Source organism: Scyliorhinus torazame, chromosome 8, assembly GCF_047496885.1.
Source record: "Scyliorhinus torazame isolate Kashiwa2021f chromosome 8, sScyTor2.1, whole genome shotgun sequence".
Taxonomy (NCBI): domain Eukaryota; kingdom Metazoa; phylum Chordata; class Chondrichthyes; order Carcharhiniformes; family Scyliorhinidae; genus Scyliorhinus; species Scyliorhinus torazame.
The window spans coordinates 126639602-126666239 of record NC_092714.1 but is presented as its reverse complement, the minus strand read 5'-3'; the positions used below and the strand labels follow the sequence as shown (position 1 = coordinate 126666239).

The 26638-nt window shown below is 49.0% G+C and overlaps 1 protein-coding gene across 2 annotated transcripts in view; it reads right to left on the bottom strand.

Moving 5' to 3' along the window:
• Positions 1 to 26638, bottom strand: part of LOC140428100 (BEN domain-containing protein 2-like) — a 249390-nt gene that overhangs the window by 199006 nt on the left and 23746 nt on the right. For both annotated transcript variants that reach the window (XM_072514160.1, XM_072514161.1), the window contains exon 2: positions 387 to 548. In XM_072514160.1, coding sequence (XP_072370261.1) covers positions 387 to 548 — 162 coding nt within the window. The remainder of the gene's footprint in view (positions 1 to 386; positions 549 to 26638) is intronic.

Sequence of the window (26638 nt, the reverse complement as noted above, 5' to 3'; positions counted from 1 at the left end):
AAATATTGTGCTGATTGGTTGGCAAGCGGCCTCTGATTGATAGAGGCATTGCCATGGAGAATGCACCAGTTGATGGTAACTGCAAGTTAAATGCCAAGCATCGCTTGGAATTTAAAAGAGACAGTTTGACGCTGATTAGTCAAGGCTTTGCCCAGAGGAATGAACCAGTGAATGGCTATCACTTGTTTTGTTTGGCTGAAACAGGCGCAATGTGTGTACATGTTCTTTCTGTCTGCAAAGCCATTTGCTGGTTCATGAAATGCTTTGACAATAAAAATGGCTCTTTTTTCAGCAATACTTACAATCTGCACTATCAAACGACCTTGACATGTGTGAATCGGATTTGGCATTCAAAGCAGTAAAGACCATTTTGTGAGATTACTTACAGTATACTAGAGTTGCCAAACATCTTCTTTGCTCATCGCATACTTGTGAAGTTGAGCAAATGTCATTAAGTGAAAGTGGTCCCTGTGGAATTCCCACATTGTGAATGTCAACGACCTCGGCGCCATCAAAAATCAGTGTTTCTACTTCCTCTTCTGTTTTCACTGGAAGGAAAGGTTTGGAAACAATCATTTCAAGTATAGTCTGTTAATCGATCAGAACAAGTTCAATGGACCATAAATACATCAAGGTTAAACTTAAAATGTTACGCATCCTCACAGTAAATGCTGGGTCTTTCTATCAAAAAATAAATCACACCATCAGATTCTGTGAATCTATATTAGGCTTTGACTCCTGAAAGTAGGAGGTGGTTCGAGGCACAAATAACTGGCGGGTGCACCTGTGATGGGGCAAAGGGGAAATTCAGGGTTTTGATTACATTCACACGTGCATAGACATAGGGGTAAACATCACATTGTGTGGTTGAGGTGTTCATATGAGAAATATTTATGGGGCAGCATACAGTCAGCTCTACACACATCTGCCCATTCCATATTTAAGCTGGTAACATGTAGGTGCTGTTCCTCAGTGATGACCACCGAAGAAAAACATCCCTCCAAAAAGGGAGAGTTTTCTTTAATTTCAGACCTTTACACCCTCTTGTGACAGGATCACACTTCTCAATCTCAGAAAATCACCACCCATGTAAGTTGGTTCAACTACCAAGAGCTGCATGAATGCATCCAAACGGACAGGTTATCAGCAACAATTTTCACTTATAAATTGTGCCCGAGTCATCTGATTTGGTTCAGCACTTCTAAATGATCACAGATGGAGAAGCGTGGAGATGAGCATATGGGCTACTGTTCACACTTATGCGACACTAACCACACGTCTGTGGGGAGATGGTGGCATAATGTCACTGGACTAGTAATCTAGAGGTCCAGGCTAACTCTCTCGCTCCGTGGGTTCAAATCTCAGAATGGCAGCTTTTGGAATTTTAATTAAATTAATAGCTCAGGAACATAAAAGCTAGTCTCAGTAATGGCGACCATGACAACTATCATGGGTAAAAACCCATCAGCTTCTCCAAAGCCCAAAAGGAAGGAAATCTGCCATCCTTAACTGGTCTAGCCTACATGTGACTCCAGATCCGCAGCAATATGTTTGACTCTCAACTGCCCTCTGAAATGGCCTCACAGTTCAAGCGGGTAATTAGGGACGGGCTGTCATGCTGTGGCTGACGTCTACATCCCATGAAAGAATTTTTTTAAAGTTGAGCAGATGACAGCAGGTGGAGCAGTGGGAAGGCACAGTGTCTGATTAACAGTGTCTATGTGGTTAGTGGGTCAGTGACTCTCGAGTAAGAGAATATTTAGCCCACAAGACGCAGCTTACAATAAATCGTGGAAGGCATTTGTTTGCTAAAATACTGCTTGATTTCTCTAACTCATCAGTGTTGCAATGCTGTAAAGCTAAATCCTGATAAGTATAACCAGTTAGACAAAGAATGATACACTTGGTTGGTCCTTTGTAGAAATTGCTGGTAAAAATAGTCAACTTACAACTCTCTGCACAGCAGCCCATTTATTCATTCAGGAATTAAGTCTGAACACAAGCACACAAATAAAACTTTATTCCGCAACATCTCTGCAATGTGCTGCTACCTCTGGGTGAAATGTGGCAGGATGCTGCCCACATTTGCTATGCTTTCAGAAAAATGAGAAAAGTTTTATATAGAATCATTTTGCCACCTTTGGCCTCGCTATTTCAATGCCATCCTGGCAAGCTTCCCATTCTTCACTCTCTTCTCACTATAGCAATATAATTGTTTTAAGATAAAGGATAACTGTAAAGATGAAGTATGACATTACCAAATGTCATGCTCGAACAGGCACTTTGGGTATAGCAACTAAGGGAAATTTTAAGGCAACCATTATAGATTCACCCACTGAGCTATTTAATTAATGCAAGTATAAAATCTTCTGGAGTCCCGAGAAAGTTACACAAACAAAGCTTAGCCGCTACGTGGAACAGAGCACATAAGTACCAGCCGGGACTATGAATTCTGCGGTCCCAATCCGGGCCGGCTTTTTTAAAATAATATATTTTATTCAAATTATTTTCGGTCAAACAAGAACAGTACAGGATTTCCCCCTTTTTACAACTTTAAAACAATATAAATAATAATGACCGTTTTTTTTTTAACAAATAAATAATATATTAACTAAACGGCAACTGCCAACAACAAAATAATAACTCTCCAAGACAATAAAGTCCCACACGCCAGTATAAATAACTAATATACAAACAACTATAGGAAACCCCTGAGGGCCCGCATGGGCCCTCCCCCCCCCCCCCCCCCCCCCCAGGTTGCTGCTGCTACCTTCTCCATTTCCCTTATCGTTCTGCGAGGTAGTCAAGGAACTGTTGCCGCCGCCTGGTGAACCCTTGAGCCGAACCTCTTAGTGCGTACTTTATCCGCTCCAATTTTATAAACCCTGCCATGTCGTTTATCCAGGCCTCCACGCCCGGGGGTTTAGCTTCTTTCCACATAAGTAGAATCCTTCGCCGGGCTACTAGGGACACAAAGGCCAAAACATCGGCCTCTCTCGCCTCCTGCACTCCCGGCTCATCTGCAACCCCAAATATAGCCAACCCCCAGCCTGGTTCGACCCGGACCCCCACCACCTTTGAAATCACTTTTGCCAGACCCACCCAGAACCCATGCAATACCGGACATGACCAAAACATGTGGGTGTGGTTCGCCGGGCTTCCCGCCCATCTCCCGCACCTATCCTCCACTCCAAAAAATCTACTCAGCCTTGCTCCCGTCATATGCGCCCTGTGTAGAACCTTGAATTGTATCAGGCTGAGCCTGGCACACGAGGACGAAGAGTTTACCCTACTTAGGGCATCTGCCACAGCCCCTCCTCAATCTCATCCCCCAGCTCCTCCTCCCATTATACCTTCAGCTCCTCTACCATCGTCTCCCCGTTATCTCTCATTTCCCTATATATATCGGACACCCTACCATCACCCACCCATGCCCCCGAAATCACTCTGTCCTGGATCTCTTGCGCCGGGAGCTGCGGAAATTCTCTCACCTGTTGCCTCACAAATGCCCTCACTTGCATATAGCGAAATGCGTTCCCAGGTGGCAACCCATGTTTGTCTGTCAGTGCTCCCAGACTCGCGAACGTCCCGTCTAAGAACCACTGGACTTGTGGTGTACTTTTTCGGGGAGAACGGTAAAGGCGCCGTCGCTAATGCTTGCAGGCAGGTTCCCCTACAGGACGCCATCTCTAGTCTTTTCCACGCCGCTCCCTCCCCTTCCCCCATCCACTTGCATACCATTGATATATTGGCGGCCCAATAATAGTCAATTAAGCTCGGCAGTGCCAGTCCCCCCCCTATCCCTGCTACGCTGCAGAAACCCCCTCTTCACTCTTGGGGTCTTCCCAGCCCACACAAAGCTCATAATGCTCTTATCCACTTTTTTGAAAAAAGCCTTGGTAATCATCACAGCGAGGCACTGGAACAAAAAAAGAAATCGCGGAAGGACCACCATTTTGACCGCCTGCACCCTGCCCGCCAGTGACAGGGGCACCATGTCCCATCTCCTAAAATCCTCTTCCATCTGCTCCACCAATCTTCCTAAATTAAGCTTATGCAAGGTTCCCCAGTTCCTGGCTATCTGGATCCCTAGGTACCGAAAATCCCTTGTTACTCTCCTCAGCGGCAAATTATCTATTCCCCTGCTCTGTTCCCCAGGGTGCATCACAAACAGCTCACTCTTCCCCATATTCAGTTTATATCCCGAAAATTCCCCAAACTCCCTGAGTGTCTGCATTATCTCGGGCATCCCCTCCACTGGGTCCGCGACATACAACAACAAATCATCCGCGTATAATGACACCGGGTGCTCTTCTCCTCCCCTAAGTACTCCCCTCCACTTCCTAGAGCCCCTCAGCGCTATGGCCAGTGGCTCAATTGCCAACGCAAACAGTATCGGGGACAGGGGACACCCCTGTCTTGTCCCTCTATATAGACGGAAGTAGTCAGATCTCTGCCTGTTTGTGATCACACTTGCCACCGGGACCCTATATAAAAGCTGAACCCACCCAATTAACCCCTCTCCAAATCTCCTCAACACTTCCCACAGGTAATCCCACTCCACTCTATCAAATGCTTTCTCAGCATCCATCGCCACCACTATCTCCGCCTCTCCCTCCGGCGGGGACATCATCATCACACCTAGCAGCCTCCGTATATTAGTGTTCAACTGTCTCCCCTTAACAAACCCAGTTTGATCCTCGTGAACCACCCCTGGAACATAATCCTCGATCCTCGTCGCCATCACCTTAGCCAAGAGCTTGGCATCTACATTCAGAAGGGAGATAGGCCTGTAAGACCCGCACTGCAGCGGGTCTTTGTCCCTCTTCAGGAGCAACGATATCGTCGCCTCCGACATCGTCGGGGGCAACGTCCCCCCTTCCCTGGCCTCATTAAAAGTTCTCGTCAGAAGCGGGGCTAGTAGGTCCATGTATTTCCTATAAAATTCCACCGGGAATCCATCTGGTCCCGGGGCCTTCCCTGCCTGCATGCTCCCAATCCCTTTTACCACCTCCTCCACCTCAATCTGTGCTCCCAATCCTGTCCTCTCCTGCTCCTCCACCTTCGGGAATTCCAGCTGGTCCAGGAAGTGCATCATTCCTTCCTTACCTTCCGGGGGTTGAGCCTTATACAGCCTCTCATAAAATGCCTTAAACACCCCTTCACCCTCTCTGCTCCCCGTTCCATCTCACCCTCCTCGTCCCTCACCCCACCTATCTCCCTCGCCGCCCCTCTCTTCCTCAATTGTTGGGCCAGTAACCGGCTCGCCTTCTCTCTGTACTCATACTGTACTCCCTGTGCCTTCCTCCATTGTGCCTCTGCCCTGCCCGTGGTCAGCAAGTCAAATTCCGTATGCAACCTTCGTCTTTCCCTGTACAGTCCCTCATCCGGAGCCTCTGCATATTGCCTATCTACCCTCAAAATTTCTCTCAACAATCGTTCCCTCTCTTTACTCTCGTTTCCCCTTATGGGCCTTTATGGAAATCAGTTCCCCTCTGACCACCGCCTTCAGTGCCTCCCAGACCACTCCCACCTGAACCTCTCCATCATCGTTAATCTCCAGGTACCTTTCAATACATCCCCTCACCCTTACACACACACCCTCATCCGCCAACAGTCCCATATCTAATCTCCAGAGTGGGTGCCGTTCCTTTTCCTCTCCTACTACCAGATCTACCCAATGTGGGGCATGGTCCGAGATGACTATGGCCGAATACTCCGTCCCTGTCATCTTCGGGATCAGTGCCCTTCCCAGGACAAAGAAGTCTATCCGAGAATACACCTTGTGGACATGGGAGAAGAAGGAAAACTCCCTACTCCTGGGCCTAGTGAATCTCCAGGGGTCTACTCCTCCCATCTGCTCCATGAAGTCCTTAAGCACCTTGGCCGCTGCCGGCCTCCTCCCGGTCCTAGACCTGGACTGGTCCAGCCCTGGATCCTGCACCGTGTTGAAATCTCCCCCCATTACCAACTTTCCCGCCTCCAGGTCCGGGATACGCCCCAGCATACGCTTCATGAAGTTTGCATCATCCCAGTTCGGGGCATATACGTTCACCAGAACCACCGCTTCCCCTTGTAATCTGCCACTCACCATCACGTATCTACCCCCACTGCCCGCTACTATGGTCCTCGCCTCAAACACTACCCGTTTCCCCACTAATATAGCCACCCCTCTATTTTTTGCATCCAAGCCCGAATGAAATACCTGTCCCACCCATCCTTTACGTAATCTGACCTGATCCGCCAGTTTCAGATGCGTCTCCTGTAGCATGACCACATCTGCCTTTAATTTCTTTAGGTGCGCGAGTACCCTTGCCCTCTTAATCGGCCCATTCAGCCCTCTCACATTCCACGTGATCAACCGGGTCGGGGGGCTCTTTAGCCCCCCCCCATGTCGACTAGCCATCCCCTTTTTTAGACCAGCTCCTCACCCGGTTCCCACGCTCCCGTTTGTCCCCCCGACGGTGTCCTCCCGTCCCGACCACCCCCGCCCCATAGCAGCTCCCCCTTTCCCTTAGCAGCAGCAACCCAGTTAACTCCCCCCTTCGCTAGATCCCTTTCTAGCGTAATTTCTCCCCCCTATGTTACTCCCAGAAGTCAGCAAACTCTGGCTGACCTCGGCTTCCCCCTTTTATCCTTGGCCCCCCATTGTGTAAGGCCCCCTCCTTCCTACGCTCCCTTTCCCGCCGCAATTACCATAGCGCGGGAACAAAGCCCGCGTTTCCCACTCGGCCCTGCCCCTAAAGGCGCAGCTCCCTCTCTCCTTCCCCCTCTCCTTCCCCACCGGCGCCCACAGTTCACCATACCCCCGCCCCCCCCAACGAGGGGAATAGAGAAAATTTCCCCCCCTTCCCCCTTCCCCATCCCATACAATCCCCCCACTACTTTATTACAGAAACTCTTTCTCTCTCCAGTCTAGTCCAACTTCTCCTCTACAATAAATGTCCACGCCTCTTCTGCCGTCTCGAAGTAGTGATGTTTCCCTTGGTGTGTAACCCACAGTCTTGCTGGCTGCAGCATTCCAAATGTAACTTTCTTTCTATGTAGCACCGCCTTGGCCCGATTGAAACTCGCCCTCCTTCTCGCCACCTCCGCACTCCAATCCTGGTACACGCAGATCACCGCATTCTCCCACCTGCAGCTCCGTGTCTTTTTCGCCCATCTCAGGACCATCTCCCTGTCCTTATAGCGGTGAAACCTCACCACTATGGCTCAAAGTATTTCTCCTGCCTTTGGTCTTCGCGCAAGGACTCGATATGCTCCCTCCACTTCCAAGGGGCCCGTCGGGGCCTCCGGTCCCATTAACGAGTGAAGCAGTGTACTCACATATGCCCCGACGTCCGCCCCCTCTGCACCTTCGGGGAGACCCAAAACTCTTAAGTTCTTCCTCCTCGAGTTATTCTCCAGGGCTTCCAGCCTCTCTACACACCTTTTATGCAGTGCCTGGTGCGTCTCTGTCTTCACCACCAGGCCCTGTATTTCATCCTCATTCTCAGCAGCCTTTGCCTTCACATCACGAAGCTCCAACTCCTGGGTCTTCTGTGCCTCCTTTAGCCCTTCAATCGCCTGTAGTATCGGGGCCAACACCTCCTTCAGCTCCTCCACACAGCGCCGCAGGAACTCTTGCTGTTCCGGGCCCCACACCGAACGGCCTCCTTCCGCCGCCATCTTGCTTCGTGCTTCCCTTCCTTGCCGCTGCTCCTGAGGATCCTCTGCAATCCAGCCACTACTCTCTTCTTTCTCCATATATATCCGGGCGGATTCCCTTCTATTTCACCGCACAATGGTTTTAGCCGTCAAAAATTGCCGTTGGGGCTCCTAATAAGAGCCCAAAAGTCCGTTCCAACGGGAGGTGCCGAAACGTGCAACTCAGCTGGTCATCGCCGCACCCGGAACCCGGGCCGGCTTTTAAGCATTAGATTCACGGGCCCCAGCTGCTAGGTCTCCTCAGCGGTGAAGCTCGTATTCTACGAGCCCCAAAATTGGGTCATCCCCGTGGGTTTCGTGAGAGTAATTACATCAAAAGTTGTAACGAGAGTGGAAGATAATAAACTTTTTCCATCCCTAATTAGCCATAGTTCATCGTGGGAATGAGCATCTCGCTCTTCACTGCAATTCTTCATGCTGCTATCATTCCTCCCTCCATCCAGTCCTTCCCTGACTTGGCCTGTTCTTTCCTGGATGTTTCATTGTCTCTTGTCACCAATGCCAGACTCACACCCCACTTTTTCCAGGGGCTGTACTTTCTCAATTTCCAATTCTTCACCAGCTAAAAGCCCAGGAGGTGCCAGGACTCCGGATTTTAGACTAACTGATTCTTCACTCTGTCCAGCTGTTTACAAGGATCTTTTGCCAGGCCCACATTTCAAAAGTTGTAATTCTCTTCACACCAGCCTTGTTTAGGGACCAGCTCTCACACTATAAAGCGCAGTGCTCCACACCTGGGATTTTGCAAGTTGCTTTATCAAGTATAGGCTGATGTTGGATGCCCACCATGTTTCATTCAGCTGACAGGTTATCGAGCGGGCAATTTCTAGCTTTATCTTGATTTCAGTGCAGCTGTCTTCAGAAACTATAGATACTTCCACCCTTGGACAAAGGAGTTTAGAGCCTTTGTGAAGTTCAATCATGGCTATGACTTCATTTTCTTTTTAAAAATTTGTCCATGAGATATGGATGTTGCTTGCCAGGACAGCATTTATTGCCCATCCCTAGTTGCCCGTGAGAAGGTGGTGGTGAGCTGCTTTCTTCGAACTCTGCAGTCCATCTGGTGTTGGTATACCTGCAATGCAGCTAGGAAGGGAGTTCCAGGATTTTGACCCAGTAACAGCGAAGGGATCATGATATAGTTCCAAGTCAGAAGGGTGAGTGACTTGGAGGGGAACTTGTAGGTGGTGCTGTTCCCGTGCATCTGCTGCCTTTGTCCTTCTAGGTGGTAACGGTCACAGGTTTGGAAGATGCCTTTGAAGCAGCCTTGTTAAGGCGCCAGTGGTGGAGGGAGTGAATGTTTAACGTGGTGCATGGGGTGCTAATCAAGCGAGCTGTTTGGTCTTGGATTATGCCAAGCTTCTTAAGTGTTGCTGGAGCTGCACTCATCCAGGTAATTGGACAGTATTCCATCACGGAATGGGGCACAATGGGCAGCACAAGTGGATAGCACTGTGACTTCACAGCGCCAGGGTCCCAGGTTCGATACCCCGCTGGGTCACTGTCTGTGCGGAGTCTGCACCTTCTCCCCGTGTCTGCGTGGGTTTCCTCCGGGTGCTCCGGTTTCCTCCCATAGTCCAAAGGCATGCAGGTTAGGTGGATTGGCCATGATAAATTGTCCTTAGAAACCAAAAAGGTTAGGAGGGGTTATTGGGTTACGGGGATAAGGTGGAAGTGAGGGCTTAAGTGAATCAGTGCAGACTTGATGGGCAGTATGGCCTCCTTCTGCACTGTATGTTCTATGTTCTATCACAATCCTGATTTGAGCCTCGTAGTTGGTGGACAATGATTGGGATTTGGATTTGCTTATTATCACGAAGTACAGTGAAAAGTATTTTTCTGCGCGGCATCGGGTGAAGCATACACGAGTGTAGTAATAATCAGGTCAGTCCATAAGAGGGTCATTTAAGAGGCTGATAACAGCGGGGAAGAAGCTATTTTTGAATCTGTGCATGTTCTCATATTTTTGTATCTCCTGCCCGATGGAAGAAGTTGGAAGTGTGAGTAAGCCGGGTGGGAGGGGTCTTTGATTATGCTGCCCACATTCCCCAGGCAGCGGGAGGTGCAGATAGAGTCAATGGATGGGAGGCAAATTTGTGTGATGGACTGGGCTGTGTTCACGACTCTCTGAAGTTTCTTGCGGTCTTGGGCCGAACAGTTGCCATACCAGGCTGTGATGCAGCCAGATAGGATGCTTTCTATGGTGCATCGGTAAAGGTTGATAAGAGTCACTATGGACATGCCGAATTTCCTTAGTTTCCTGTGGAGTCAGGAGGCGATTTATTCGCCACAAAATTCCCAGCCTTTGATCTGGTCTTGTAGCCAAAGTATTTATATCACTGGTCCAGTTCAATGGTAACCCCAAGTGGGGTACTCTAAGGCAGCATGGTAGCACAGTGGTTAGCACAGTTGCTTCACAGCTCCAGGGTCGATTCCCGGCTTGGGTCACAGTCTGTGCGGAGTCTGCATGTGCTCCCTGTGTCTGGCCTGGGTTTCCTCTGGGTTCTCCGATTTCCTCCCACAGTCCAAAGATGTGCAGGTAAGGTGGATTGGCCATGCTAAATTGCCCTCAGTGCCCAAAAAGGTTAAGTGGGGTTACTGGGTAACAGAGATAGGGTGGAGGCATGGGCTTAAGTAGGGTGCCCTTTCCAAGGGCCTGTGCAGACACGATGGGCTGAATGGCCTCCTTCTGCACTGTAAATTATTTGATTCTATGATTTGACTCAGCGATGGCAATGCCATTCAATGTCAAGGGGAGATGTTTAGATTCTCTCTTGTTGGAGATGGTCATTGGCTGGCACTTCTGTGGCACAAATGTTTAAGTCTTGTGCTTCACAGTATTTCATAGCAAACAAGGTCACATCAGTAGGTTTGAATCGAAGCATACTGGGCTGGATTCTCCGGTCGCCGATGCCAAAATCGCGTTCGGCGATCAGCCAGAGAATCACACTTCCCGACCAAATTGGGGTGGTGCCGCTTTTGCGATGCTCCGCCCCCTCCAAAGCAGCATACTCAAAGAGTACGCAGCATGATGTATTGATGGCCTCATGACATTGCCTGAGGCCCCCCCCCCCCCCTGATGCGCTGTCCCTGACTGGCCGAGTTCCCGATGGCTTCGGTCGCATGTGGTCTCATCTGTTGCGAATTCAACGAGGTGGCTGAGGACTCAGTCCAGCGCCGCCACAGTCGGGTGAGGGTCAATCCACGGGCAGGGGGGGCTTTATTAGGGGCTGGGAGCACTGTGGGGGGTAGTCCAGGGCGCTCGAGCTGGCCAAAGGGGGGTTACTATTTTGTGGGCCAGGTCCGCGAGCGGCCTCCACCATGTAGCACGGCGCGGCCGCTGCAGGCCGCCACCTTGTGCATGCGCAGCCACGGGCCTGGAAATTCTCCAGGCCGTATCAGCAGCTAGAGCTAGGTGCTCTACGCTGCCGGCATGCTAGTCCCCAACCAAACGGAGGATCGGTGGCCGTTTTAGGCCATCTTTTCTGGCGTGAAACGCCACCGTTCCCGCACTGGCGTGGGGACATAGCCTCAGAATGGGAGAATCCAGATCAGGATTTTAAGGAACGCGAGTGATCAGCACCCGCCATCCGAGAGTCAACGCATTACGCACAACCGCGGACTCTCGCACTCCCACTGTCATTTAACGCTCTGGAGAGTTGATTGGCAGTGGGCAAAACCTCTGCCTGCCCTTGGAAGGAAGTCCCATCCATGAGGACCTTAATAGGTAAAATGGCGACTTCCGGGTGCGGCGATGACCAGCTGAGTCGCACGTTTCGGCAGCTCCCGGTGAAACGGACTTTTGGGCTCTTGATAGGAGCCCCAACGGCAATTTTGACGGCTAAAAACACTGTGCGGTAAACCAGAAGGGAATCCCCCCTGGATACGGATGGAAAAAGGAGAGAGTGGCCAGATTGCAGTGGATCCTTTAGAACAGCGGCAAGGAAGGCAAGCAAAAACCAAGATGGCGTCGGAAGGTGGCAGTTTAACATGGGGCCCTGAACAACAAGAGTTCTTGAAATGCTGTGTGGAAGAGATCAAAAAGGAAATGAAGAAAGAGCTGTTGGCCCCGATACTACAGGCGATCGAAGGGCTAAAGGAGGAACAAAAGACCCAGGAGCGGGAGCTTCGGGTCGTGAAGGCAAAGGCAGCCGAGAATGAGGACGATATACAGGGCCTGGTGGTGAAGACGGAGACGCAGGAGGCACATCAGAAACGATGTGTGGAAAGTTTGGAGGCACTGGAAAACAACGCAAGGAGGAACAACCTGAGGATTCTTGGTCTTCCTGAAGGTGTGGAGGGAGCGGACGTCGAGGCATATGTGAGCACGATGCTGCACTCATTAATGGGAGCGGAGGCCCCGGCGGGTCCGTTGGAGGTGGAGGGAGCATACCGAGTGATGGCGCGAGGACCGAGAGCAGGAGAAATTCCCAGAGCCATAGTGGTGAGATTCCTCCGTTTTAAGGATAGAGAAATGGTCCTTAGATGGGCGAAGAAAACTCGGAGCAGTAAATGGGAGAACGCGGTGATCCGCGTTTATCAAGACTGGAGTGCGGAGGTGGCGAGAAGGAGGGCGAGCTTTAATCGGGCCAAGGCGGTGCTTCATAAAAAGAAGATAACATTTGGAATGCTGCAACCGGCAAGACTGTGGGTCACATATCGAGGGAGGCACCACTACTTTGAGACGGCGGATGAAGCGTGGACTTTTATTGTGGAAGAAAAACTGGAATGAGCGGGTTATTAAAAAGAACGTTCGAACAAAGTGGTGGGGCGAATGTGGGGGGCAAAGAGGGGTTTTATGTACTAATCCTGCGATGTGGTAACTTTTCTCTCTCCCACAGGTGGTGATGGGGGGAGGAGGGGAGGTGGAGGAGATGGGGCGTTGGCCATTGGGGGCGGGGCCAAGGGAGAAGCGTGGGCTTGGTTCCCGCGCTATGATAATCATGGCGGGAATAGAGAAGCAGGAAGGAGGGGGCGTCGCACGGTGCGAGTCGAGGTCACGGGGGGAAGCCGAGGTCAGCCAGAGTTTGCTGACTTCTGGGAGCAACATGGGGGGAGTAATTACGCTAGCGGGGGATCTAGCGGGGGGGTGGGAGGGGGGAATTACTGGGTTGCTGCTGCTGGGGAGAGGGGAGAGCTGGTATGGGAGAGGATGGGCGGGGAGGCACCGCCTGGGGGAGATACAGCTGCGTGGGAACCGGGTGAGGAACTGGAAAAAGGTGATGGCTAATCGACAAGGGGAGGGGGGGGGGGGGGGGGGGGGGGTAGGAAGCCCCCCAACTCGGCTGATCATGTGGAACGTGAGAGGGCTGAACGGGCCGATAAAGAGGGCACGGGTACTCGCACACCTTAAGAAACTTAAGGCAGATGTGGTTATGTTACAGGAAACGCACCTGAAACTGATAGACCAGGTTAGGCTACGCAAAGGATGGGTGGGGCAGGTGTTCCATTCGGGGCTAGATGCGAAAAACAGGGGGGTGGCTATATTAGTGGGGAAGCGGGTAATGTTCGAGGCAAAGACTATAGTGGCGGATAACGGGGGCAGATACGTGATGGTGAGTGGCAAACTACAGGGGGAGACGGTGGTTTTGGTAAACGTATATGCCCCGAACTGGGATGATGCCAATTTTATGAGGCGGATGCTAGGACGCATTCCGGACCTAGAGATGGGAAAGCTGATAATGGGGGGAGATTTTAATACGGTGTTGGAACCAGGGCTGGATAGGTCGAAGTCCAGGACTGGAAGGAGGCCGGCAGCAGCCAAGGTACTTAAAGATTTTATGGAGCAGATGGGAGGTGTAGACCCGTGGAGATTTAGCAGACCTAGGAGTAAGGAGTTCTCGTTTTTCTCCTATGTCCATAAAGTCTACTCGCGAATAGACTTTTTTGTGCTGGGTAGGGCATTGATCCCGAAGGTGAGGGGAACGGAGTATACGGCTATAGCCATTTCGGATCACGCTCCACACTGGGTGGACTTGGAGATATGGGAGGAAACAGGAGGGCGCCCACCCTGGAGAATGGACATGGGACTAATGGCAGATGAGGGGGTGTGTCTAAGGGTGAGGGGGTGCATTGAAAAGTACTTGGAACTCAATGATAATGGGGAGGTCCAGGTGGGAGTGGTCTGGGAGGCGTTGAAGGCGGTGGTTAGAGGGGAGCTGATATCAATAAGGGCACATAAAGGGAAGCAGGAGAGTAAGGAACGGGAGCGGTTGCTGCAAGAACTTTTGAGGGTGGACAGACAATATGCGGAAGCACCGGAGGAGGGACTGTACAGGGAAAGGCAAAGGCTACATGTAGAATTTGACTTGCTGACTACAGGCACTGCAGAGGCACAATGGAGGAAGGCACAGGGTGTACAGTACGAATATGGGGAGAAGGCGAGCAGGTTGCTGGCACACCAATTGAGGAAAAGGGGAGCAGCGAGGGAAATAGGGGGAGTGAGGGATGAGGAAGGAGAGATGGAGCGGGGAGCGGAGAGAGTGAATGGAGTGTTCAAGACATTTTATAAAAAATTATATGAAGCTCAACCCCCGGATGGGAGGGAGAGAATGATGGGCTTCTTGGATCGGCTGGAATTTCCCAAGGTGGAAGAGCAGGAAAGGGTGGGACTGGGAGCACAGATCGAGGTAGAAGAAGTGGTGAAAGGAATTAGGAGCATGCAGGCGGGAAAGGCCCCGGGACCGGATGGATTCCCAGTCGAATTCTATAGAAAATATGTGGACTTGCTCGCCCCGGTACTGACGAGGACCTTTAATGAGGCAAAGGAAAGGGGACAACTGCCCCCGACTATGTCTGAAGCAACGATATCGCTTCTCTTAAAGAAGGAAAAGGACCCGCTACAATGCGGGTCCTATAGACCTATTTCCCTCCTAAATGTAGATGCCAAGGTCCTGGCCAAGGTAATGGCAATGAGAATAGAGGAATGTGTCCCGGGGGTGGTCCACGAGGACCAAACTGGGTTTGTGAAGGGGAGACAGCTGAACACGAATATACGGAGGTTGTTAGGGGTAATGATGATGGCCCCACCAGAGGGAGAAACGGAGATAGTAGTGGCGATGGATGCCGAGAAAGCATTTGATAGAGTGGAGTGGGATTATTTGTGGGAGGTGTTGAGGAGATTTGGTTTTGGAGAGGGGTATGTTAGATGGGTGCAGCTGTTGTATAGGGCCCCAGTGGCGAGCGTGGTCACGAATGGACGGGGATCTGCATATTTTCGGCTCCATAGAGGGACAAGGCAGGGATGCCCTCTGTCCCCATTATTGTTTGCACTGGCGATTGAGCCCCTGGCGATAGCGTTGAGGGGTTCCAAGAAGTGGAGGGGAGTACTTAGGGGAGGAGAAGAGCACCGGGTATCTTTGTATGCGGATGATTTGCTACTATACGTGGCGTACCCGGCGGAGGGGATGCCAGAAATAATGCGGATACTTGGGGAGTTTGGGGATTTTTCAGGGTATAAATTGAACATGGGGAAAAGTGAGTTGTTTGTGGTGCATCCAGGGGAGCAGAGTAGAGAAATAGAGGACCTACCGTTGAGGAAGGTAACAAGGGACTTTTGTTACCTGGGGATCCAGATAGCTAAGAATTGGGGCACATTGCATAGGTTAAATTTAACGCGGTTGGTGGAACAGATGGAGGAGGATTTCAAGAGATGGGATATGGTATCCCTGTCAATGGCAGGGAGGGTGCAGGCGGTTAAGATGGTGGTCCTCCCGAGATTCCTCTTTGTGTTTCAGTGCCTCCCGGTGGTGATCACGAAGGCTTTTTTTAAAAGGATTGAAAAGAGCATCATGGGTTTTGTGTGGGCCGGGAAGACCCCAAGAGTGAGGAAGGGATTCTTACAGCGTAGCAGGGATAGGGAGGGGCTGGCACTACCGAGCCTAAGTGAGTATTATTGGGCCGCTAATATTTCAATGGTGAGTAAGTGGATGGGAGAGGAGGAGGGAGCGGCGTGGAGGAGATTAGAGAGGGCGTCCTGTAGGGGGACTAGCCTACAGGCTATGGTGACAGCCCCATTGCCGTTCTCACCGAGGAACTACACCACAAGCCCGGTGGTGGTGGCTACACTGAAGATTTGGGGACAGTGGAGACGGCATAGGGGAAAGACTGGAGCCTTGGGGGGGTCCCCGATAAGAAACAACCATAGGTTTGCCCCGGGGGGAATGGATGGGGGATATGGAATGTGGCAAAGAGCAGGAATAACGCAACTGAAAGATCTGTTTGTGGATGGGAAGTTCGCGAGTCTGGGAGCGCTGACCGAGAAATATGGGTTGCCCCAAGGGAATGCATTCAGGTATATGCAACTGAGGGCTTTTGCGAGGCAACAGGTGAGGGAATTCCCGCAGCTCCCGACACAAGAGGTGCAGGACAGAGTGATCTCAAAGACATGGGTGGGGGATGGTAAGGTGTCAGATATATATAGGGAAATGAGGGACGAAGGGGAGACTATGGTAGATGAACTAAAAGGGAAATGGGAAGAAGAGCTGGGGGAGGAGATCGAGGAGGGGCTGTGGGCAGATGCCCTAAGCAGGGTAAACTCGTCGTCCTCGTGTGCCAGGCTAAGCCTGATTCAGTTTAAGGTATTACACAGGGCACATATGACTGGAGCACGGCTCAGTAAATTTTTTGGGGTGGAGGATAGGTGTGCGAGGTGCTCGAGAAGCCCAGCGAATCATACCCATATGTTTTGGTCATGCCCGGCACTACAGAGGTTTTGGATGGGGGTGACAAAGGTGCTTTCAAAAGTAGTAGGAGTCCGGGTCGAACCAAGCTGGGGGTTGGCTATATTTGGGGTTGCACAAGAGCCGGGAGTGCAGGAGGCGAGAGAGGCCGATGTTTTGGCCTTTGCGTCCCTAGTAGCCCGGCGCAGGATATTGCTAATGTGGAAAGAAGCCAAGCCCCCGGGGGTGGAGACCTGGATAAATGACATGGCGGGGTTTATAAAGCTAGAGCGGATTAAGTTCGTCCTAAGGGGGTCGGCTCAAGGGTTCACCAGGCGGTGGCAACCGTTCGTCGAATACCTCGCAGAAAGATAGACGGAATGGGAAAAAGAAGGCAGCAGCAGCAGCCCAGGATCGGGGGGGGGGGGGGGGAGAGGAGGAACCAGAAGGACTCTCAGGGTTGTTAATATATACTGTATAGTATGTATAGGTCGTTGCTACAGATAATTATATATTGGACTGTTAAATTATATTTTTGGAGAGTGTTACTTGTGACAAGGCAGTTGCCAATTAGGGCTAGTTTTCATTTTTGTTATTTATTATTTATTCATTTTTTGTTTATAAAATAGGTCATTGTTATTTGTGTTGTTATAATATTGTGTAAAGGATGCACAATGTACTGTGTTGGTTGACCAAAAATTTTCAATAAAATATTTAATTTAAAAAAAATAGGTAAAATGGCGGGATTCCCACCCAAGGCCCTGACCGCCTAAGTGTGAAATTGCAGCTAGGTTTAGATGGGGAAGTTTCCAGGGTAAGTCCCATCCATTCAATTTTACACTCCCCCTTCCCGTCTCATCTTGAGGAAGCATAAAATTCTGCCCAGGAGTCTTTTACCTTCCAAGCGAATAGCTGGGACATTTTTCCTGTCCCTTAGCATGATGAAACCTCTATGAATCCGATGACAAGGGAATACACTGCAAAGTACTTAATTTAACTATAACTGTTTCCCCGAGATTGTAAAAGACACAATGGTACTGATTTTGTGGTCAGTGGGGAACAAACAGCTCTTCGCCTTAATTATATTTACAGGTGTCCATCCACTATCTGTCGGCTTTTGTGCAGCAGCATACTGTAATCTTGAGCCTGATGCAGCAAGCCACACTCCAGAGGTGATCTGGGACATACGTGAACAGAGCAAGCAACCATCTCTTTTTTCAACTAAACAGAATGAAAAATCCTTGTTTCAAGCAGAGGCTAAGACAGAAAGTGTAAGTTCAAACAGTTAATTCTATTTAAATTCAGAAAGTGAAGTAAAGAGAGGGAAAGGTAGATGGGAAATTCTATTTAAATTCAGAAAGTGAAGTAAAGAGAGGGAAAGGTAGATGGGATTAAGAGAGAAACAGATAAAAGAGAAATACATTTTTAGTATAATTTTTCAAAATATCTCCAACAATAAAGGACTGAGATGCCACAGTTGTAAAAATTAATTTTCAGTGGAGGGAGGATGCTTGGTTGTAATTAAGCCTTATCACCTATTAAAAATCCCCTTACATTTGAACAGACAAGCCCTATTTTTGTTTCCTGTGGCATGTTTTAGGGGTGTCTAACGGGCAAATGTCAGAACTTCATGATCTTCATGTACTCAAATGCCACATTACTTAGTGTGGCACTGATGTAGTGAAATTCGTGGAGGAGCAGGACAAATCAGATGGTGATTTGAACACTTAATTGCACACTTATGTAGGCCAAAACCCACGTCCAATTTACTTCTCAATAAATGTGAGCACTTATAGTCTCACCATTATACCTATCGCAAAATCCAAGCCTTTATTTACGCAAATTCTTTCATTTTCCTTCTCTTTTTCTCTTTCATTTTCCTTCTTTTTCTGTCTTTTCGTGTTATGAGCTATCTTTGAGATGTTGAACTAAATCCAAATATGTCCACTCAGGTGAGCTTAAAAGCTCCCTTGGTCCTAATCGAAGAGGAGAAGAGGAATTGACAGAACCTCCTGGTGATTATTTATCCCACAATAAGCACTTTCAAAAACAGTGCTTGTGGGACCTTACCATATACAAACCCAATACTGTAGTCTGCCTATAAAATAGCAGTAGCCAAGATTTTCTAGCCTTTCTCTGGCGTGTACCTCGGCGGTGGGAGGCGGCCTGCCCACCATTTTCCAGCCATAGGATCTTCTGATCTCGCCGCTATGAATGGGATTTCTCCTTCATTCCACCCCACTCCGCCAGGAAACCCATGGCGGGGGAGGTGCTGTCGCTGGGACTGGAAGATTCCGCCAGCGTGAACAGCCAGAAGATTCCATCCCGTGGCTGTACTTCAAAAGTAACTCATTGGCTCTGATGCATTTTGGGACATCATGAGGACATGGAATATAAGTTCTGTGAACATAAGTTCATTTTCTCTTTGCACGGAAAGCAAAAGTGTATGCTGGCTGCATGACATTCAAGGATTGTCTTGAAGTTGTATATTGCTACAACTTCAATTCGGTCACATTTGACACTAGCTACATAGATACAAAGAAGATAGGGGCAGGAGGAGGCCTTTTGGCCCTTCGAGTCTGCTCTGCCATTCATCACGATCATGGCTGATCATCCAACTCAATAGCCTAATCCTGCTTTCTCCCCATAGCCTTTGATCCCATTCTCCCCAAGTGCTATATCCAGCCGCCTCTTGAATATATTCAAAGTTTCAGCATCAACTACTTCCTGTGGCAATGAATTCCACAGGCTCACCACTCTTTGTGTGAAGAAATGTCTCCTTATCTCTGTCCAAAATGGTTTATCCTGAATCCTCAGACTGTGACCCCTGGTTCTGGACGCACCCATCATTGGTAACATCTTCCCCGCATCTACCCTGTCTAGTCCTGTTAGAATTTTATAAGTCCCTATGAGATCCCCCCTCATTCTTCTGAACTCCAGCGAGAACAATCCCAACCTAGCCAATCTCTCCTCATATGACAGTCCCACCATCCCTGGAATCAGTCTGGTAAGCCTTTGCTGCACTCCCTGGAGAGCAAGAACATCCTTCCTCAGAGAAGGAGACCAAAACTGCACACAATACTCCAAGTGTGACCTCGCCAAGGCCCTATACAATTGCAGCAACACATCCCTGCTTCTATACTCGAAACCTCTCGCAATGAAGGCCAACATACCATTAGCCTTCTTTACCGCCTGCTGCACCTGCATGCTTACCTTCAGCGAATGGTGCACAAGGACACCCAGGTCCCGCTGCACACTCTCCTCTCCCAGTTTACAACCATTCAGGTAGTAATCTGCCTTCCTGTTTTTGCATCCAAAGTGAATAACCTCACACTTATCCAAATTATACTGCATCGGCCATTGATTTGCCCACTCGCCCAACCTGTCCAGATCATGCTGTAGGATCCCTGCATCCTCGTCACAATTCACCCTTCCACCTAACTTGGTATCATCTGCAAACTTTGAGATGTTACATTTTGTTCCATCATCCAAATCATTAATATATATTGTGAATAGCTGGAGTCCCAGCACCGATCCTTGTGGTACCCCACTAGTTACTGCCTGCCAATTTGAAAAGGACCCATTAATCCCTACTCTTTGTTTCCTCTCTGCCAGTTTTCCTCCGAACCTGTTTTCTATCCACTCAATACATTTCCCCCAATCCCACGCGCTTTAATTTTGCACAATAATCTCTTATGCTGGACTTTGTCAAACACCTTCTGAAAGTCCAAATATACCACATCGATTGTCTCCCCCTTGTCAACTGTACTGGTTACATCTTCAGAGAATCTTGTCAACTGTACTGGTTACATCTTCAGAGAATTCCAACAGATTTGTCAAGCATGATTTTCCCTTCATAAATCCATGCTGACTCTGACTGATTCTGCCACTGCTTTCTAAATGTTCCGCTATAAAGTCCTTGAAAATGGATTCAAGCATTTTCCCCATTACCCATGTTAGGCTTACTGGTCTATAATTCCCTGCTTTCTCTCTACCTCCCTTTTTGAATATTGAAGTGACGTGAGCTACCCTCCAATCTGCAGGGACAGTTCCAGAGTCTATAGAATCCCGGAAGATGACCACCAATGCATCCACTATTTCCAGAGCCACCTCCTTAAGCACTCTGGGATGCAGATTCTCAGGCCCTGGGGATTTATCCGCCTTCAAGCCCATCAATTTTCCCAGCACCATTTCTCTACTAATGTTGATCTCCTTCAGTTCTTCCCTTTCATTCTCCAACATTTCTGGGATCTGATTTGTGTCCTCTTTTGTGAAGACAGAACCAAAGTATGTATTAAATTGCTCAGCCATTTCTTTGTCCCTTATTATGCATTCTCCTGTTTCTGTCTGTAGGGGGCCTACATTTCTCTTTACCAATCTCTTTCTCTTCACATATCTATAGAAACTCTTAGCATCAGTGTTTATGTTCCCTGCAAGCTTCCTTTGGTACTGTACTTTCCCCTTCTTAATCAATCCCTTTGTCCTTCTTTGCTGAATTCTAAACTGCTCCCAATCCTCAGACCTATTTTTTTTCTTGGCCAATCTGTCTGCTTCTTCCTTGGATCGGATACTATTTCTAATTTCCTTTGTAAGCCATGGATTGACAATGACAATCGTTAATTTTTTAAAAATACAATGATTTATTAGCAAATGATTCAGCTAACCTAATGTTTCGTGAATTTTACTTATTGCAGACTACTACAGAAAATGACCAAAGATGTATCTTTTGGGGAGAAAATATATTTGCTTTCTTTATTTAACATATTTATCGAGGTTGTATTTTTAATTGCACGAACGTTGAGATACCACAAAAGGACAACCAAGTTCCTTAAATATTGTCATGAGAATGTCACTTTAAGAAATGTTTGTCTGCTCATGTTACTGCAGTGATAACATGCAAAATTGCAGGAAATTTCAGACCTGGAAATTTGCTTTATGTCAGGATTAATCCTGCCTTAGACTGAAAATTCAACTCAAGGGTCTTCACTAACCTTGGATACCTTTGCCTGTGTTATTACCACTCAGAATAAAGGTCTGCAGCATCACACATATCTGGAGCTGGACTGTTTTACTTTAGCAACAATTCTTTCCAATAAAAAGGCAAAAGTACCACTTCTGAGGAGTCCCAACATGATTTGTATGTTATTTGATTGATGACTGCAGCTAAGCAGAATGCTCACAAAAGACAGTCATTGGAACCTGCTTTTTACACTTCAGAACCTTTGTTTTGTTCAATGATTCGTGCCACAGACCAAGATTTCATGTTCAAGTGAAGCGTAACAGATAATTTTGTTTTTTGTCTCAAAGATAGCAGTCACAATGAGTTCCAAACACGACTTTGATCTTTCTGGGTATGAATATTTTAGAAAAATTGCAATGATACTTTTACTTGTAATACATTTATGATGCATTAAAACTGACACGTAGGGAAATGTGTTTTCAAACTTGTTGAAACTAATACGCAAATAAAAATATCAGGACACATTTCCTTCTTTTCATCAATTCATTAGCTTGCATTTTCCCCTAGTCAAGACTTGAAGCAGGAAGAACGTTTCTCCAGCAGGGAGGTCACCCAGCAGGGAAAATGATTTAGCTGACAGATGGTCACTACCTATTTATTTCCTCCTGCAAAAGGAAATGCTTCAATTCGAGACAGTCATTAATTTACCCTCCTGGGTAAGAATTCGCTAAGCTTGCTCAACTGAAATAAATGTAAATAGCCCGAAATTAAGGTAATGTAGCAGCCGTGAAACCCAGCTGTCGACTTGTTATGATAGAAACAGCCCTGCTCATGCAGCAAGGTTGTGACTTCACTGCAGTCCCACTGAAAAACCACCAGGACCGCTGTTCCTCAGGTGCAGGGTGAAGGCAATAATGGCTGTCCTGGGGGCAGGTCTGGAGAAAGTGTGCTTATCTCAGGCAGGTTGCCAAGGCAACCACTGCTCTCATCTTGCTTCCTTTCAAAATGCTACCTTGCAACTCTAAACAGCTCTTCAATATAGGTTCGCTGCAACGCAGAGGGATACTGCTAAGGCACTTCCTAAAAGGTACAGGCATTCAAAACCACTCTGCATTGCTAGTCGGATAAGATATTTAGCCTATGGTCCATTAAATGAACTCAATAACAAACGGTAAGCACGCTATCCACGCCAGATGCCTGCATGTTACATGTTCATACAATCACGCAGGGTGGATACTGATCTGGATACTTGGGTCAAACGCATCATCCCTCTTTATAACAACAAATGTGCCTGTTCTGTAAACATGCAAGAGAATGGTCCATACAGTTGTCTGCAGACAGCTGCAAAGCCACCACTGTTAACTCCACATGAGGAGTGGAAGATCCAGCACACAGTGCCAACTGAGGGAGAGCAGGAAGATGAAACAGGACATAGCCATGCGCTCAAACATGTTTACCTCATTTAGAATTAGTGGGATATTTCAATCCAATGGGGAGCTGTCAAACCCATAGTAAAATTTCACATCGGAAATTTGGGTTTCTCATCCTGTAGCCCATTATTCATCAAGTTTATTGAATAGTTTGATACAAGTACATTATTGCAGCAATGATCACAGTTTAGTATCTTTACATAAAGGAAATGAGCCTCAAGACCTCAAAGAAACAGCAAAACCGTAGAGCCATACTTGAAAAAGAAACCATCCAGAAAGGCATATACTGATACAGTGATAAATAACTGTGCAGAAGACAGCAAAAAGCAGAGGGTGCAAATTGCGGAACGGGTTCCCTCAAGCTATATATAACAATTGTCTTAATTACGTACATTGTAGCCACCTGAGTTGGCCAAGTCCTGATTTAAAATGGAGAACAGCAAAGGCTGAAGGGAAATTCAGCCAACATAGACAGAAACCAGCAGGTGCAAGTTACTGTGCATTAAACTCTGCAAAAAGCCCAGACAGCATCGATACCAGCGACCATCGGCATAATAATGTAGTAGCCATCTACATACTAATGACCAATCCCCGGGAACAATCAAAACATTTGGGATAAGGAAGGCCAAGCCAGGCACCCCGGCACCAGCAGGAGCCAACACAAAAGAGGTTAACGGACACCTCAAGACTGCCCATCGATCAGGGAACCGCTCCAGTATTGGAGAAATCGAACCAAGCGATTGGAATGAAGTCCAATCACCTAGAACCAGGTACAGGGTCCGCCCCAAAAGGCGGGAAGCCCCTGGGGACTATAAAGTTAAGCCCCCAAGTTCAAATCGTTCTTCTTGACCGGGTCACTCAACAATGCGAACCAACCCTCGACAGTGACCGGTTCAACTGCCGCCGATATCCAGTAAGTCTTAAGTCAACGCTCGCTACAAGATAGGCGCTCCTAGCTACCAATCCGTACCAACTTCGAATCCCGCAGACTCAGAACCCGAACGAAAGGCCATTTGTTCCCCATACCTGGTGGGCCAGTCCGAAGCTAAGTATAGGCCTGTTAGTTGTAGAAGTAGCTTAGAAGTAGAATTTATGCATGAGTAGCGATTTACTGTGTATAATAAATGTGCTTTGATTTGAATCTTACTAATTGGTGTATTGAGTTATTGATCATTACTTGAACTTGAACCTCGTGGCGGTATCATAAAGATACCTGGCGACTCGAGAGCAAAGGTTATAAAACAGAGCCAATTGAACCAACCAAAAGTTAGCAACAACATGAAGCACATCTGGGAGATTGCCAGTCAAGTCAATGCTGCGGCCAATTTTTACGTTTGTCATTAATACAGATGTAAGTACCAATTGTTTTCAATAATGGCCCAATGTTTGAGAAAATGTCCAGATAAGCTCTGTTACAAAAATAATTCCCAGACTTCTAGCTCCAAAATGTACAAAGTAGACACTGAATTTGGCTAGATTTCATTGCAAGAGTGAGCATGGTGTTAATTATGCAGATGGTGACTTCTGGTTGCAGCCATGCCCGGGTATTCGGGCATTTGGGACCGTTAACGGACCTTTAGCGGCACTTTGGCGGCGATCCCCGGTGGGGCAGTAAACACTGGTGAGGCTCCCCCCAGCGCTGTATGGAGTGGACCAGGAGTGGGGCAGTAAAGAAGGCTGGATCGCGGGAGCAGCAGGAGTTCCTGAGAAGCTGCTTCACAGAGCTCAAGGCTGAGGTGCTGGCCCCTATGAAGGCTTCCATGGAAAGGATGGTGGAGACTCAGAAGATGCAGCAGAAGGCGATCAAAGAGGTGGAAAAAAAGGTCTCTGAAAATGAGGATGAGATCTTGGGCCTGGCAGTCAGAGTGGAGGCGCACGAGGCCCTGCACAAAAGATGGCAGGAGAAACTGGAAGACCTTGAAAATAGGTCGAGGAGGCAGAACCTGCGAATCCTGGGCCTCCCCGAAGGTGCGGAGGGGTCGGATGCGAGCGCATTTGTGACCACGATGCTGGGGTTGCTGATGGGCGCGGGAGCCTTCCCGCGGCCCCTGGAACTGGACGGGGCGCAGAGTCCTGGCCAGGAAGCCTAGGGCGAACACACCGCCGAGGGCTATGTTGATAAGGTTCCACCGCTTCACAGACAAGGAACATGTCCTGCGGTGGGCAAAGGAGATTCGAATTTACCAGGACTGGGGAGCAGATCTGGCTAAGAGGCGTGCGGGATTCAACCGGGCCAAGACGGCCCTCCACAACAAAGGGGTGAAGTTCGGGCTGCTACATCCGGCGAGGCTGTGGGTCACGTACTAAGGCCGGCACCACTACTTTGATACGCCGGACGAGGCGTGGACATTCATTAAGAATGAGAAGTTCGACTTGAACTAATGGGCAGCTGCACGTTGTTAGAACGCCCGGGTGAAGAGGTGTAACCGGGTGCTGTCCTAATGTAAGATTGGAAGCAGAGTGTAAGTTGTATGGGGGCTGGGGAGGCGGCTATGTTGCTTGGCCCCGTTCTCTCTTTGTTTTTGCCCTTGGGGTCCTTTGCCAGCTCTCTGCTTTTGCGGAGCCACGCCGCAGAAGGGGGAGATGGGCCCGTCAGTTAGGGAAGCTCGCCAGTTAGGGGGGGGGGGGGGGTCGTTCGTTGTTCGGGGCAACGCCCGTAGTTTGTTCGTTGTTTTCTTTTTTTTTTAAAACTTTCGTTGGTTTTTTTTGTTACACAGGAAGAATGGGGCGGCTGTCTCTCTCTCACCCTGTGGTGGAGGGGAGGTTGGGAGCCCGAAGAAGGAGATAACAGTAGGATTGAAGGTAGAGGTGGGAGCGGCCGGGGTCAGCATGGGTCAGCTGACTTACGGAAGTGCAATGGGGGGGGTGAGAGTTAGTGTTAAGCGGGGGCTTGACATGGGGGATTGGGATTGAGGGGTTGAGGGGGGGGGGGGGGGATGCTGCTTGGCTGGCTGAAGGGGAGCCAACTTTCAGGAACAGACGGAGAGTCAGGATGGAGAGCCTCCGGCGGGAGGGCTTGAGTGAGGGGCACGTGGCTGGGCGAAAAAAGGAGATGGCTAGTCGGCGCGGGGGGGTTGGTCACCCCCTGACCAGGCTGATCACATGGAATGTAAGGGGCCTAAACGGGCCGGTCAAAAGGGCCCGCGTGTTCTCGCACTTAAAGGGATTAAAGGCAGACGTACCCATGCTACAGGAGATGTACTTAAAACTCGCTTACCAAACTAGACTGAGGAAGGGATGGGTGGGCCAGGCATTCCACTCGGGGTTGGACACAAAGACCAGGGGGGTCGCAATCCTGGTAAGCAAACGGGTGGCATTTGAGACGGGAAGTATTGTAGCGGACAAAGGGGGCAGGTACATTATGGTGAGTGGATAACTACAGAGTGAACGTTTATGCCCCGAATTATGATGACGCGGAATTCATGAAGCGCATGCGGAGTAAAATACTGGACTTGGAGTCAAACAATTTGATAATGGTGGGGGGACTTCAACACAGTCCTGGATCCGGCTCTAGACCAGTCTAAGCCCAGGTCGGGGAGGAGGCCGGCAGCGGCCAAGGTCCTGAGGGGTTTCATGGACCAGATGGGGCGAGTGAATCCGTGGAGATTCGCTCGGCCAAGGGCGAAGGAGTTCTCTTTCTTCTCCCACGTGCATAGAGTGTATTCTCGGATTTATTTTTTGTGTTGAGCAGGGCGCTAATCCCAGGGGGGGAGGGGATAGAGTACTCGGTCATTATGGTCTCGGACCGTGCTCTGCACTGGGCGGACTTGAGACTGGGGGCAGAGAGAGGGCAGTGCCCTCTCTGGAGATTGGGCGTGGGACTGTTGGCGGACGAGAAGGTCTGTGGGAGGATTAGGAGGAGCATCCAAAACTATGTGACA